At 45.5% G+C, this 15,848-nt stretch overlaps 1 protein-coding gene across 1 annotated transcript in view; it reads right to left on the bottom strand.

The window, feature by feature from the left end:
* Window positions 1–8,274: 8,274 nt before the first annotated feature.
* The window catches only part of SETD7 (SET domain containing 7, histone lysine methyltransferase), a 50,500-nt gene continuing 42,926 nt past the window's right edge, over window positions 8,275–15,848 (bottom strand). The window contains exon 9 of the mRNA XM_069557085.1: window positions 8,275–13,930. Coding sequence (XP_069413186.1) covers window positions 13,750–13,930 — 181 coding nt within the window. The 3' untranslated portion in view covers window positions 8,275–13,749. The remainder of the gene's footprint in view (window positions 13,931–15,848) is intronic.

The raw sequence follows: 15,848 nt of genomic DNA, 5'->3' as shown, positions 1-15,848 counted from the left end.
TGCAGTGTTATTTATAATTCCATAGTGCTAAGCAACTTGAATATTCAATAGGGGATAGGTTAAAGAAATCATGCTACTGTCATATAATATAGTACAGTGTAGCTTTTAAAAATTATGCCTGCGTGCTAAGCCACTTCAGTTGTACCTGACTCTTTGTGAACCCATGGACTGTAGCCCACCAGGCTCCTCTATCCATGGGATTCTCCAGGCAAGAATACTGGAGTGGGTAGCCGCGCCCTCCTCCAGGGTTTCTTCCCCACCCAGGGATCAAACCTGGGTCTCTTTAAGTTTCCTGCACTGGGAGGTGTGTTCTTTACCACTAGCACCATCTGGGAAGCCTAGAACCCAAATTTTTCAATGGAAATATATTTATGATATATGTTATTTTAAAAATTTATTTAAATTAGTTTTTATTGGAGCCTAGTTGCTTTACAAACCAGCTTTCTTGTTGGCTCTTACACTCCAGACCTCCATCACCCCAGGGCCAGGTACTGAGCAACTGAAAGCCCCCTGACACTCCAGAGCCTGCTGAAATTATTCAAACTGGTTTAGTTGCTAAGGTGTGTCTGACTCTGTGACCCCATGGACTGTGGCCCGCCAGGCTCCTCTGTCCGTGGGATTCTTCAGGCAAGAATACTGGAATGGGTTGCCATTTCCTTCTCCAGGGGATCTTCCGGGTGTTCTGCATTGCAGACAGACGCTTTATCCTCTGAGCCACCTGGGAAGCCCCATTTGTGGAATACTCTGTGACAGACACTGTTCTAAGAGCTAAATCTCACAACCACCGTATAAGACAGGAAGCAGCCTTTTTTCCATGTCTCTCCCTTTCTTACTCTGCCTCTCAGACTTTGAATATGCCGTTCCCTGCCTAAAATACTCTCTCTTCCCTTGCTTTTTGTCCCTTCTCCTCATAATTCACACTTACATGTAAGGTCTCCGCTTATTCAGCACTTTCTCCATGAAGCAGTCCTTGATCTTCCTAAATCTGGGTTACTTATCCCACCCTATGTGTGTTTCGCATTGGCAGGCAGATTCTTCACCGCTAAGCCACACCCCAGAGCCCACTGAAATTATTCAAAATAGTTAATTCTAAACCTTCCGTGCCTGTTCCTTCCCCCAGAAACCACGGTCCAGCCTCTAGTCCCCATTTTCCCTGGTCCTCTCTGCCTCCTGATCCACCCTGGCTCCCCCCTCCTCCAACCCCCGCCGCCACATACACACCACGGCTTGGTACCCCCTCCCCTTGGGAACTGTGAGTTGACAGCACTGATCAGTTGGCCTCATCACCTGAGAGATAATAAAACCAACACCTTAAAATCTCTAGCCTCGCATCTCAGCAAATCCTATTGCCACTGTCTTTACGGCATACCCTCAAGTCAAGCCCTCCTCATCGTCAGCGCCCCTTCTGTGTCTTGTTCTTTCAGCTCCCACCTGGGTCCCCGCCCCCCATTTAGTCTGTTCCCCACCCTGTGTGCAGTTAAGCTGAACCTGTTACACAGGTAAGGCCAGTCTTATCACTCTTCTCTTTGGAGCCCTCCAATTGAAGGGCTAACCGCAATTACAGTTTCAACAGCATTTTTGGAACTGTCAGCTACAGATGGGCGCTTGCCAAGCTCGTCGCCAGAGGCTGAACAACAAGGGCACTTCCATCTGCCTCTACGGAGACTGAACCCTGTGCTGCTGCGCCTGCTGACCTTTGACCCCCCCTCAGGGGGATTCAGGGCAGAGAGCGAGGCATTCTGTGCTCTGGGGAAATTGATGGAACAGGTCTTTAGATAACTGGATATTTTCGGGAACTGATTTCATGACCCCAATCCTTGCATCTCCTCATATCTAGAAAATCACTAAATCCCTTCTTGACATCAGCTCCTTGTGACTAGCAGAAAACCTTTTGTAAAGTAAGCACTTGATTGCTTTGAACTCCCCTTTCTCAAAAACCTTATATATTGACCTTCCCCCACTGCCTCTTTGGAGCAGTCTCTCTGAGGTGCCATCTCCCAGGCTGCAGTCCTCATCTTGCCCGGAGGAAAACTTAACTCGCAACTCTCAAGTTGTGAATCTTTTAATTGATAGAACCGTCAGAAAACTAAGATTGGATAAAGCTGTTTTGTTTTTTTTTTAAAAAAACACAGAAGTAGTTTATGTCATTGGTTGACTTTTCATCCATTCTGAGTTAAAAACCAAGTCCTTAAAATGGCTTTGGGGGCCCCTATTGAACTGGAAGACAGTGAGAGTGGCTGGAGAGGAAGTAAGAGGGTCAGGGGAAGAACAGGGCTTGCAAAGGTTCAATCTTCACCACCTCCGAGCAACTCTGTGCCACAGGTGTTATCCACTTTTGCTAGACAGCAGTCTAAAGTCCACTGTCCTGTGGGCAGAGCTGATACAAACCAGTCTAACTCCAGAGCCAGGTCCCCCCCACCTCATAATTCTCCCTGCTGCCACCACGGAGAGGTGGGAATAGTGAACCATCCCTAAGGGAGCTTCAGGTAGTGAAGGTGAGGAATGAGAAATAGGCTGGGGTGGAGAACTGAAGAAAGTAGGGAAAACCACTAGACCGGTCAGGTATGACCTAAATCAAATCCCTTATGATAGTACAGTGGAAGTGAGAAATAGATTTAAGGGCCTAGATCTGATAGATAGAGTGCCTGATGAACTATGGAATGAGGTTCGTGACATTGTACAGGAGACAGGGATCAAGACCATCCCCATGGAAAAGAAAAGCAAAAAAGCAAAATGGCTGTCTGGGGAGGCCTTACAAATAGCTGTGAAAAGAAGAGAGGCGAAAAGGAAAGATATAAGTATCTGAATGCAGAGTTCCAAAGAATAGCAAGAAGAGATAAGAAAGCCTTCCTCAGTGATCAATGCAAAGAAATAGAGGAAAACAACAGAATGGGAAAGACTAATGGCACCCCATTTCAGTACTCTTGCCTGGAAAATCCCATGGGCGGAGGAAAGATCTCTTCAAGAAAATTAGAGATACCAAGGGAATATTTCATGCAAAGATGGGCTCAATAAAGGACAGAAATGGTATGGACCTAACAGAAGCAGAAGATATTAAGAAGAGGTGGCAAGAATACACAGAAGAACTGCACAAAAAAGATCTTCACGACCAAGATAATCAACGATGGTGTGATCACTCACCTAGAGCCAGACATCCTGGAATGTGAAGTCAAGTGGGCCTTAGAAAGCATCACAAGGAACAAAGTTAGTGGAGGTGATGGCATTCCAGTTGAGCTATTTCAAATCCCTGAAAGATGATTCTGTGAAAGTGTTGCACTCAATATGCCAGTAAATTTGGAAAACTCAGCAGTGGCCACAGGACTGGAAAAGGTCAGTTTTCATTTCAATCCCAAAGAAAGGTAATGCCAAAGAATGCTCAAACTACCGCACAATTGCACTCACCTCACACGCTAGTAAAGTAATGCTCAAAATTCTCCAAGCCAGGCTTCAGCAATATATGAACTGTGAACTTATGTTCAAGCTGGTTTTGGAAAAGGCAGAGGAACCAGAGATCAAATTGGCAACATCTGCTGGATCATCGAAAAAGCAAGAGAGTTCCAGAAAAACATCTATTTCTGCTTTAGTGACTATGCCGAAGCCTTTGACTGTGTGGATCACAATAAACTGTGGAAAATTCTGAAAGAGATGGGAATACCAGACCACCTGACCTGCCTCTTGAGAAATTTGTATGCAGGTCAGGAAGCAACAGTTAGAACTGGACATGGAAAAACAGACTGGTTCCATAGGAAAAGGAGTACACCAAGGCTGTATATTGTCACCCTGCCTATTTAACTTATATGCAGAGTACATCACGAGAAATGCTGGACTGGAAGAAGCACTAGCTAGAATCAAGATTGCTGGGAGAAATATCAATAACCTCAGATATGTAGATGACACCACCCTTATGGCAGAAAATGAAGAGGAACTAAAAAGCCTCTTGATGAAACTGAAAGAAGAGAGTGAAAAAGTTGGTTTAAAGCTCAACATTCAGAAAACGAAGATCATGGCATCTGGTCCCATCACTTCATGGGAAATAGATGGGGAAACGGGAAACAGTGTCAGACTATTTTTATGGGCTCCAAAATCACTGCAGATGGTGACTGCAGCCATGAAATTAAAAGACGCTTACTCCTTGGAAGAAAAGTTATGATCAACCTAGATAGTGTATTGAAAAACAGAGACATTACTTTGCCAACAAAGGTCCGTCTAGTCAAGGCTATGGTTTTTCCAGGGGTCATGTATGGATGTGAGAGTTGGACTGTGAAGAAGGCTGAGCGCCGAAGAATTGATGCGTTTGAATTGTGGTGTTGGAGAAGACTCTTGAGAGTCCCTTGGACTGCAAGGAGATCCAATCAGTCCATTCTGAAGGAGATCAGCCCTGGGATTTCTTTGGAAGGAATGATGCTAAAGCTGAAACTCCAGTATTTTTGCCACCTCATGTGAAGAGCTGACTCATTGGAAAAGACTCTGAAGCTGGGAGGGATTGGGGGCAGGAGGAGAAGGGGACGACAGAGGATGAGATGGCTGGGTGGCATCACTGACTCGGTGGACCTGAGTCTGAGTGAACTCCGGGAGTTGGTGATGGACAGGGAGGCCTGGTGTGCTGCGATTCATGGGGTCGCAAAGAGTGGGACATGACTGAGCGACTGAACTGAACTGAACTGAACTGGAGAAGCTACGACAGGAATCCAGGCAGAGGATGTGGAAGTTCTGGATCAGGGCAGAAGGCGATGTGTGTAAAAGCATGGGAAGCTGGTCCGGGTATAGATGCCAAAAGCTCAGCTTCTCTGCACACCAGTGCTGAATCAAATCAGAAACAAGAGCTTTAGGTGAAGTGAAAAAAGGATAGTTTTATTGCTTTGCCAGCTGAAGGGGGATACAGTGAGTTCCTGTCTTTGAAAATCACATGTCCCAATCCAGGAGGAGTTTTACAGCAATAGTTCAAGGGAGGGGTTGCTGACAAGATTAGGGTGTGTGCAAGGTCTCAGGTGGTTGGTCTCCTAGTCTTGAAGAGCTTCTCAGACTCCTTTAATCTCTCCTCAAGTAGCTGCTTCTCCCTTGGTTAGTAATGGTTTGAATCTGCCCTTTGGGACACAGGGAAGTTCACGGAGGCTGGAGTACTGCCTATAAAAAAAGGCCTCCTTGCCTGGGAGCCCCATAGGGCCCAAACTTGGTTTCACTATTGCATGAATTGGACCAAGTAGGTCCTGGGTCCTGGGACATCAGTTCATCGGGCAGCTAAGTAAATGTTCAAGGGGATAGAAGCTGGCTTTACCCTGTGGAGAGCATGAAGAAGTGAAGGGCAGAAGGAGAAAGGAGCTCCTTCTGTATGGTCTGGAAAGCAGCCTGGAGCCCAGAGGTCTGGCTTCACGCTTTGCCTCTGCGGCTTCCTTGTTAGTTCTGTGACTGCTTACTTAACTGCAGTTAAGTAACATCTCTCAACATAGAGATGCTACGGTAACATCTCTATGCCTCGGTCTTTCCTTCTCTAAAATGGGGTGATTAGCAGTACCTATACACATGGCTGTTTGAGAAATAAACGAATAACCTAAACATTTTAAACTGCCTTGTAAACTTGACCTACATGTATCTTTGTAGAACCTCTCCCACACTAGTCACTGGAAAATTCTGAGTTGATTTGATGAATTAGAAAATCCATTTGGGGATTTCCCTACTGGTCCAGTGGCCAAGAAAACATGCTCCTAGTGCAGGCAGCGCGGGTTTGATTTCTGGTCAGAGAACTAGTTCCCATATTCAAGTAAAGATCCCACGTGCTGCAACTAAGACCAGGTGCAGCCAAATAATTTTTAAAAAAGAAAGCAAAGAAAACCCATTTATTTATTTGAAGAGACTAACCTCCTTTCTTCTCGGAAGAAAATAAGACAAAATCTGTGTTGCAAAAGAGACAGACACTGTGGGTGGTCAGCCCAACCCTTATTTCTCTTTCCTTCCTTGCTGGGAGAATCTCAGCTTTGTTCAGGCCCTGCTATCCTTCCCCTCACAGCTATATGCTTCCCTCAGATACTAACGATGCTCCTAGGGTCCTCCCATGGAGGACCAAGGTTTCCTCCATGGTAGAGACCATACAAGAGACTTACCTTTTCACCCACAGTATATTGCAAAATCTGGCTGTGATGTTTGGAACTGTGACAGCCACTTTGTGACCGTAGGGTGAACTGGTCCCTAAAGGCAAACCTGACCTGCTAAGAATTGCAAAGCAGAAAGACAGAAATTTTGTTAGAATTAACCAACTCCAGGGCCACTCAACACTTCTTGTTATGTGAAAGAGTAAATCTGAATTGCATCAGCTATATTGAGGCAGGTTTCTATGTTTCTTAAAGCTAGAAACATTCTGATACTTGCAAAAGTAAAAATTTGGTAGCAATGTAGATGGAGCCATTCATCCTTTGGTATGTATATTGTAAGAAGTGAAGCTCTAAATTAAAAATCATGGCTTTTGGTTTCACACCAATACATTGCAGGGGAGTTTGCATCATCTTTTTATAAGCTGCTTTCTAAAATACTTGGGGCAAAACTTTCTAGTTGAACAACCCCAACCCTCAATCTTCTGAATGACTGTTATCTAACTCTAGTTCTAGAGATGACCCCTGCAATAATTTCAAATTTAGTATGAATTATCAGCCTGAGTGATCTGGAACATTAAAGCCCCAAAGCAGATATTTTATAAGCAGTATATGTGGGGCGATTACTGAGCATAAAACAATTTGGTCTCAATCTTCCTCACAATCCCTTATTCTACAACCCTTTAGCCCACATCCATCTTAAACCCACAAAAAATTGCCTGATCCTTCACTTTTGAGAGTTTAGCTTCTTAGATTTATTCCAGTTTTATTCATTTTAATCTCATAGTCCTCTTCCTCACACACAGGAAGAATACTGTGCGTTGGTGAGTGAAACTCTGCCTTAAGGAGCCAGGGTATGGATGTGTCTTCATCCAAGTGGTAAAGCTGGTCCAGGGCTGGTTTGGACTGAGTCATCTCAGTTGCTTCAATGGAAGGAAGTGTGATAAGAGCTAGGAATGGGCAGCCAAGGGGGCTAAGGGAAAGCAGGCGTGCTCACGTATTGCTTTAGTTTGACACCCAACTGACTCACATAGCTTGGCCCAACTTGCTGGAATTCACTGCTTTGGGACCCTGGGCAGATGGTGCAGTCGATAGCGAAGTACCATTTTTATCCCCTTTGTCACTGGCTTTTGTGCTTTGGGAATGTTGTAGGGGAGAATTTGGGCAAGTTGATTGTGATTAGGCAAAAATAAGGGGTTCCAACTGAGTGAAATAAGTCAGAGAAGGAGAACTACTGTATGACATCCTCCATATGCAGAACCTGAAAAGATATGATACCAATGAACTTATTTACAAACAGGAACAGATGCACAGATGTAGAAAATGATTTATGGTTGTTTGGGGGGGTGGGCAGGGAGAAGAGTTAGGGAGTCTGAGATGGACATGTATACACTGCTACATTTAAAATGGACACCCAACAAGGACCTGTGGTATAGCACAGGGAACTCTGCTCAATGTTGCGTGGCAGCCTGGATGGGAGGGGAGTTTCGATACGTGCATCAGTTCAGTTCAGTCGCTCAGTCGTGTCCGACTGTTTGCGACTCCATGAATCGCAGCATGCCAGGCCTCCCTGTCCATCACCAACTCCCGGAGTTCACTCAGACTCAGGTCCATCGAGTCAGTGATGTCATCCAGCCATCTCATCCTCTGTCGTCCCCTTCTTCTCCTGGCTGAATCCCTTTGCTGGTCGCATGAAATTATCACAACATTGTTAATTGGCTATACTCCAATTTAAAATAAAACTTTTTTTTTTTTAAAGCAATAAGGGGCTCCTGGCTTCCTTGGATCAAAGCTATCCTAAGATCACCAATATCTATCATGACATCTGACAACATTCCTGTATCTTAACCATGGGTTTCCCATTCTTCTTACCTTTTCCCTGATTTTTCTCTTTTCCGTTCAATACTCCTAACGTTTATGGAGTCGATCAGGTATATTTGGCCGATGTTGCTAATTTTTCTGGATTCATGGGTGTATGTGGTATTATGCCAAATACATGGCATGCTTCTAATCTTTCCATAGCCCTCTCTCAGTTCTTACTACAATGCTTTGAAAATGGTAAAAGGTGAATTCCATTTTGAAACGAGTTCAAATGTAAAGTTTGCACAGTAATTTAAATATATAGAGAGACATGCCATGAGAAATGTTACCGCTTTCCTGTCTCAGGCAACCAAAGGAAGACAATGACAGGTGATTGTATATTTTGTTTAATACTTGCATTGTTTCTATAGCGCAATTATAGCAATCTTTAAATTGACTTCTCATTACAAATATTTGTCAAGTTTTGTTTCAGAAACATTTTTCCTACTCTCTTGCACATGCACCCAGACACACTACAAAAAACTCATTCATAACACAGTAAGGGCAAACATTATTCATGTAAACATCTTTCATTAATTTCCCATAATTTAAAAAAAACCATAGAATTATAGATATTGAATAAGGCTCATTGATTTAGTTCAAATTCCACAAAAGACCAATCAAAGATGCTCATTAACTGTGATGAGGTTAACTTTTGGTTGCAATAAATGCTGAAAGCATTCCCTTGGCTTCCAATCCTTAAACATACCTCACAACCTAATTGATTTGTTTCAGGATAAAAAGAGAACACAGAAAACGCAGGAGAAAAAACTCTTGAAGTAGGGAGCTTGGAACCATGAACCCAGCTCTCTTCTATGATAAGTAGACACGTCGTAGTCCCTGTAGCTTCCCAATGCATGAATCGAGATGAATGACAGTCATCCAAAATGTAACCAAGTTGTATATTAAGATACATCAGTACGTGTGTACATATTGCTAGTATACACAGTGAAAATCTGTCATCATATTTATCATTTCATCCAGGACCAAAGTGGAAAAAAACAAAACCCACTCAAGCTGACTATCATTATAAAGGAGTGTTCTAGTTAAGAGTCAGGGCAGTTGGGAGGTATGTCCTAGGGAGGTGACTGGTCTTGATGTTAAAACGACTTCTAACGATGGTGTGTCAAGTCACAGACAGAGGAAGCAATGATCTGCGTTATCCAAGGATGTCTCTCTCTGGTGGAAAGTTCGGTGCTTGGGTGCATAGTCGCCCAGAGCCGAGACAGGAAGTGGACTGTGCTGAGAAATGGGCCCTGCTTTGCCAGCAGGACCCTCCTCCATCCTCTCTCGAGGTGAAGGCCCGGAGGCAGGGACTGCTGGCAAAACCGAAGAAGCCCCACCCGGGGGATCTGAACCCCAACTCCACTGAGGGCAGCCTCCCTGACGTGTGTGACTAGGCAGTAAGGGTGGCGGTGGACGGTGGCCAGAAAACCTGTTCCAAGGTTCCCCCGGCCACGTCTGGCTTCTGATTCTGCTGCCCTGCAAAGAAATTGTGCTCCAGATAACTGCACCGGTGTCTCTAATGCCTCTGAGTCACTCCCCGGCCCCTGAAGGCCTGGAGCGATGTCACTAAAGGGTGGACGCAACTCCACGAGCACCTAACTTCCACCAGGAAGCGGCTGAGGCACTGGGGAAGCCTACGAGCTCTCTCCACGTCGGGGGCAACAACGCGGGGAAGTTGCCACGCGTCAGAGTTATTTGTAGGCTTTTGATTCTTTAAAAATCAAAATTGATCTGCATTATATCTCAATAGACTCAGAGAATTCTCACCAAAAATTTTTGCAATTTGTTTAAATAGCACTGGAATAATTCAACTTCATTTAAATATATTCATTCTACCATGAAAATAGTTCATACAAACATCTATTTACATACAAACACATTAAAATTTGTGAAAAGGGTTTCCATCCCTGTGGTTGTATGGCTTGAAATCGTTTTCATTGCTTTGAATATGTCTGCACACATTTGGCAAAATAAAACCTTAACAATTTAGTATTTTTTAAATTAAAACAGACACCGAAGTTCCAAATTCCTGAAAGAACAGAAAAAAAAAAAACTATCAAGGTACCTCAAGTAGATGTAAAAATTTCATATATTTTGTGAACCTTTGATCTGCGGCAAATAAACATTACCACTATCAGTCTTGCAACACAGTTTTGCTTGTTTTTCTAAAACAGAAGATGTCTGGATTCTAAATCACTACTCTTAAGACAGAAACTTGAGGCAACTGTTTTAAAACAAAGCACAACAGAAAAACGATACCTTTCTGGAAGATCTTAAATGCAGTTTGCATTGAGTGATTTAAAATTTCATAGATTAAAGGAAAGTTACTAAAGTGCCACATATGACTCACGGAGAAGACAACCCTTGAACTCACTGTTCACAGTTACTGCAATTTTATGGTTACAACTAAATATCGTCAATGGTTACACTTGGCCTTCACGCTGGCTTTTTTCAGGTTGTTGGTGATGAGGAAATTGTTTTTCAAGTGTGAAGAACCCCCAGAGGGCAGATAAGTTTAAAGACAGCCTCAGACAGGTTCAAAGGGGTCTTCAACAACAAATTTTCTTCTCAGTTTCTCAGGGAGACCAGGGATGAAGCAGGTTAAAATAAGAATAGGTACTGCAAAACTCAAGTCTTCCACGCCAGTTGCTTTTTAATCTCATCATTCCTTTTTCAGAAATTCCGTCCTTACTTTTGTTTTTTTTCTGAGTCCATTCAAATGCCCATTTGGGGACATACTCCTACAGATTAGTTCCTATTCCTAACTCTAACACAAGATAATATTTTGTCATAGAAAAGCGGCTAAGGAAAAATCTAGTCATGCAGGCGTTGGACAGAGATGGCTCTGAGTGAGTCTCCTGGGACCATGGCATCACACACCCATCTCAGCGCTGGCCCTTTTTGGGGAGCCAGAAATTTAGTCCTCTATCCCCACTACATGGATTCTTCCACATTTCTGTGCTGTTGCTCGTGAAACTACCTGCTTGACACAGCTCCTTCCACAGCGGATATCAAGACTCAGTAGAAAAATACATCCCTCAGCTTTGGCTCAAACAGGGAAAAAACACCCTTATTCCCTCAGCAGTTCATTCCCTAGGGGACCCCGACCCCCTTGGCAGTTTTGTCTACCTACAGAACACAGTGAATCTTAAGGCGCCCTCTGACCCCACCCTGTGACGAAGTCTTACATTTAGGAGTGTGTCGGGGGAGGGCAGGGGACAGGAGGAGCGGTAGATTCAGACATGGATGCAGAGTGATGGAGAGAGGTACTCCCAGAGGGAAAGACAGACAGACAGGTCCCCATGGGTGCACACAGAGGGAGCAGGAGGGAGGGATCAGCTGGTGGTGGGGGGGATCAGCTGGTGGGGGGGGGATCAGCTGGTGGGAGGGGGGAATCAGCTGGTAGGTTGTTATGTAGGCACACTAGGGCATTCTCACAGATGACAGAGAGAGAAGAAAGCGGAGGGCAGGAGAAAGAAGAGCCCGGAGATGCAGAGAGGCTCGGGATGGGGCACTGCCTCCTCTGATGTGTCTGAATGTCACAGACACACTGCCGGGCTCTGAACTCAAAATGTTGTCATTCACGATCTCATCTGAAAAATGGATTTGTGCTGGTTAATCACTACTATTTAATTCACTTCAATAGCTTTTATCAAAAAAAAGGGAAATTCCATTTGAAGGGGGTAGCCCATTGATATAGAAATGACACCCCAGGGCAGCCTGAAGTCCTTGCTGTGGGGTCGGTCCTGTGCCAGGCTTCCCCCTGACCTCACTCCCAACGCCACTGACCAGGGTTAGTTCAAGCCATCTTTCTCTGGAGACAGTCACTCACTTTGGGACACGTCTGAATGAAAGCACCTGTCGGAATACAAGTCCCAAGTCTCCGTCCGTCTGTCACAGTTCACTGAACAGTCTCTTTCTACAGAATAGAAGCGATCCTATCCTGGTGCCTTTTAATCTGAAAACTTCTCAGCTCCCTTCCTGGAAGATCTTTCTGGCAGCCCTCAGAACTTCTCACAAGCGAACCAGCAGCATATCTCCCTGAAACCAAGGCCACTTAGCCGGTCTGCCGGGCGGGACACAGGGGCTCTGGGAAAGCCTGCCCGAGGGAAAGGCTGAATCCTGTGCCTGGAGCAAACTGCCAGAACTGAAGGCTGTGAGCAGCGCTGGGTCAAGCACTTTTGTGAAGTTCTTCCCAGAGCACGTGTAACTGACACAAAACAGAAAACTTCCTCCTGCCTGTTTCTCTTCTGCTTCCTGAGCCTTCCCTAGTTACAGGAGCTACAGCGTGGAAGGCTTCAGCTTTCAAGACCAGACTGACTTGGTGACAGGTGCCCCGCCGCTGACAGCTGCGACTTGGAACAAATGTTAATCTCTAGATGCCCAGCTCCACAGCGAGGCATCTAGGGAAGGCATAGCTGTGGCATGTGGCGAGGGCGCTTGCCATAACCCCCAAACTCTCAGACTCCATTCAGAGCAATCCCAGTTAAATTACACACCTAATTAGCTAAACTAAAAAATAGGGGGTTTTCTCTTTATTTCTGCAGTTGTGATTACACATGGCTAGCAAAATGACTGAAATGCTATCGATACTGTTGCTTTTAAACTATACAGGTGTTAATCTTAATTCACAAGGCTTAGAAGCAGGTAAATGCTTTGAAATTACAATGATGAAGAGTTTTAGCGGTTAAGGTTTGATTTGTACCTAGTGATCAGTACGTCTCTCTTAACAGTAGCGATTTAAAAAGAAACGAAACAAAGGACTTTCAAATTCTGGATTAGAATTCAAGTTGGCTATTTGACTTTTGAATTCAATGCACTGCGCCACAAGCCAGACTGCTCTATGTTATGTACATTTAATGTGTATCTAAGGAGAAAAAAAATGACTAGCACTATTGAAGATACTGCAGAATCGCCACAGTTACTGCTTAGAAATACTAATTTCCCTCTCTTCTTCCTTAAAGTATATATTACAACTCTTCCATAACTTAATGCAAACAAAGTAAATTCATTTCTTCTCACATCTTAAAGCAAAGATATCTTTGTTTACATGCGAGAATAATAATTCTATAATAATAGCCTGGCCCTAGGAGCCAGGTCTTTATATTAGGACATAATAATGAATCAATGACAGATTGATAGAAAGAGCCAGAGAGACCTACACGCTGGCGCTGACACGGAATCTGTTTGGAAGTTTTCTCTTGTGAAAGATACCTAAGAGAGAGAAGAGGACTAAGGGGTGAACTGACCCAAAAAGTGGGGTTCTGTTCGCTAGGGGGGAAAAAACAAAGCCATTCTATTGCAAGAGACAGATCAAAGGTTAAAAGGCAAATTATACTACATTTAGAGAATAAAAATGTAGTAATTCTCCCCTTCGTATGGCGCATATGCAAGTGTGGCAGCACACTTTGCATTGGCCATAGAAATAAACCTCATGGAAAAACCACTGACTAAAAATGACTGAAAAACCCCCTTATTTTCCCTTTTTTCAGTCTAATCATTTGGCATCTCTGAAGTGGTACAGATTTAGACTTGAACCACCCAAGAACATCATGCTGTCTTCTGTCAAGTGCTCGACAGTACCTCTCAGGAGGGTGTTGTTGCGAGGCTAGCTAATTTTAAATCTGGTATGAGTAATACAGTCAGACCTAGTTAGTATTCGAGAAAGTCGTAGCGAACGCAGAGTGAGAGGGTGTGATGTCACAGCATGAGCAGTCCCTGGTTGTCCCGTTGTCGGATAAACGTAGTGCATAGATCCAAGTTTCTATTCCAGGTCCCCTGAAGCCCGGAGCCAGGCCTTTCACTTCTGCTGGGTGGCCTGGAAGGCCTTCAGCTCCACCTGGTACCACTCGGGGGCTTCCGGCCCGCTCTTCCCTGGGGGGCTGTGGTCGTAGCCGTAGGCAACGGTGAGTTCCTCGTCCGCCTCCACAGCTCGGAGGGTGCGGATGCATTTGATGGGCCCGAACCGGGGGTGGACAAACCTAGACATCAAGATGCAGACAGTCATTCCCGGGTGGACCAGAAGGTCAGACGCAAAGCCTAGAAGGGCTGAGACGGAATCACCCACATGCGGTGGCCTGGACACCAGGGGCAGGTCCTCGGGGTGAGGGTCACAGAGGAGCCAGCATCAGCGTTCCCTGGGAGCCTGGTGCTCACGGTGACACAGGCTACCCGACCCAGACCCGGCAGCGGAGTCTGCATTTGCACACCACCTCCCCCTCCCCAAGCCGACTCTAATGTGCGCATGCTCAGTCGCTCAGGCATGTCTGACTCTCTGTGGCCGCATGAACCGTAGCCCGCCAGTCTCCTCTGTCCTTGGGATTCTCCAGGCAAGAATGCTGGAGTGGGTTGACATTTCTTCCCCCAGGGGATGTTCCTGATCCAGGGATTGAACCCTCATCTCCTGCCTCCTGCACTGCGGGCAGATTCTTTACCGCTGCATTGCGGCTTAAAAAGCACGGCCCTGGGACTTCCCTGGCGTCCAGCTGTTACGACTCTCTGCTTCCAATGCAAGAGGCTGGGTTGGATCCCCGGTTCCAACTAAGATCCCACCTGCCATTTGGGATGGCCAAAATAAGGAAGTAAGTAAATAAAAAGTATGGCCCTATCTTCCTTTTTGAGCATATTTGGCACTCTGTATTTATAAATCAACAGCCAGATCTACCCCCAAAATCTGTCTTTAATGAGAAATCAGATTCAGTGTAGTCTGTCAGCATTTCAGCTCATCCGGCCTGTGGCATCAGATTACTTGGCTGTGTCTCAGGACAAGGGCACTTCTGGAGTTTTAAGAGAGAGCCCTGTGGATTTTAAAAAGCAAAAAATGCTGTATTCCATCCTGTACCTCTTGAGGAAGCGTTATTTTGTAGTTTTGAAAGTAAATGAAGATTTCTTTCCAAGAGGGAAGTCCTGCCATCCTGCTTCTTTCAGATTTCCCGCTGACCCACCGCTGTGAAGGGAGAGGGTGGGCTCATGCTAGGATTATGCTCATCTGCGGAAGTCTCCCAGCCTGGCTCACCTGCACAGCTCCCTGCAGGGGAGCAGGGGCTAAATAAGTATTAATAGATTCGTCTCCTCTAACAAGGGACTCCCAAGTGGTGCTAGTGGTAAAGAACCTGCCTGCCAATGCAGGAGATGTAAGAGACCTGGGTTTGATTCCTGGGTTGGGAAGATCCCCTGGAGGAGGGCACGGCAGTCCACCCCAGTATTCTTGCCTGGAGAATCCCATGGAGAGAGGAGCCTGGAGGGCTGCAGATACATGGAAGGCAGGGCCAGAAAAAATCTTCTGTTTTTGTATGCATATGGCTGAGTCTGTCTGGTTCACTTACAGTTACATTTTGAACAAAGGGCACTGACACATCACAAAGGTCCTAGACCCTAGGTTAGGCGGCACATGGTGCATGACGGCAAGCACTTGGCGGGAGAGGTGTGTCTGCGGCGCATGGACATACTTTGTGTGGGATGAAGAGGAACAACCGCACCCTCACTTCAAGGGGCCTCAATGTCTATCCGTCCTGGGTGTCCTGCTCCCTGGCAACCACACTTGATTTGGGGCTGAAGGCTCTGGTGTGAGTCCTGGTTCCACGCGTTGTTCCTGCCTCCTTCTGGAAATTCACCTCTGCACCTCTGAGTCTCACTTTCCTCCTCTGCAATCATAAGACTAGTGATTCTTATCCTCTAAGAGTTCCTGCGGTGACCAAGTGCTGAGCTCTGCTCAGTCACTTCAGTCATAGCTGTCTCTCTGTGACCCTCTGTAGCCCGCCAGGCTCCTCTGTCCATGGGATTCTTCAGGCAAGAATACTGGAGTGGGTTGCTATTTCCTTCTCCAGGGGCTCTTCCTGAGCCAGGGACTGAACCTGCATCTCCTGTGTCTCTTGCACTGGCAGGCAGGTAGGTTCCTCA

This window comes from Ovis canadensis, chromosome 17, assembly GCF_042477335.2.
Source record: "Ovis canadensis isolate MfBH-ARS-UI-01 breed Bighorn chromosome 17, ARS-UI_OviCan_v2, whole genome shotgun sequence".
Taxonomy (NCBI): Eukaryota; Metazoa; Chordata; class Mammalia; order Artiodactyla; family Bovidae; genus Ovis; species Ovis canadensis.
This window is presented reverse-complemented; position numbering and strand designations above follow the sequence as displayed.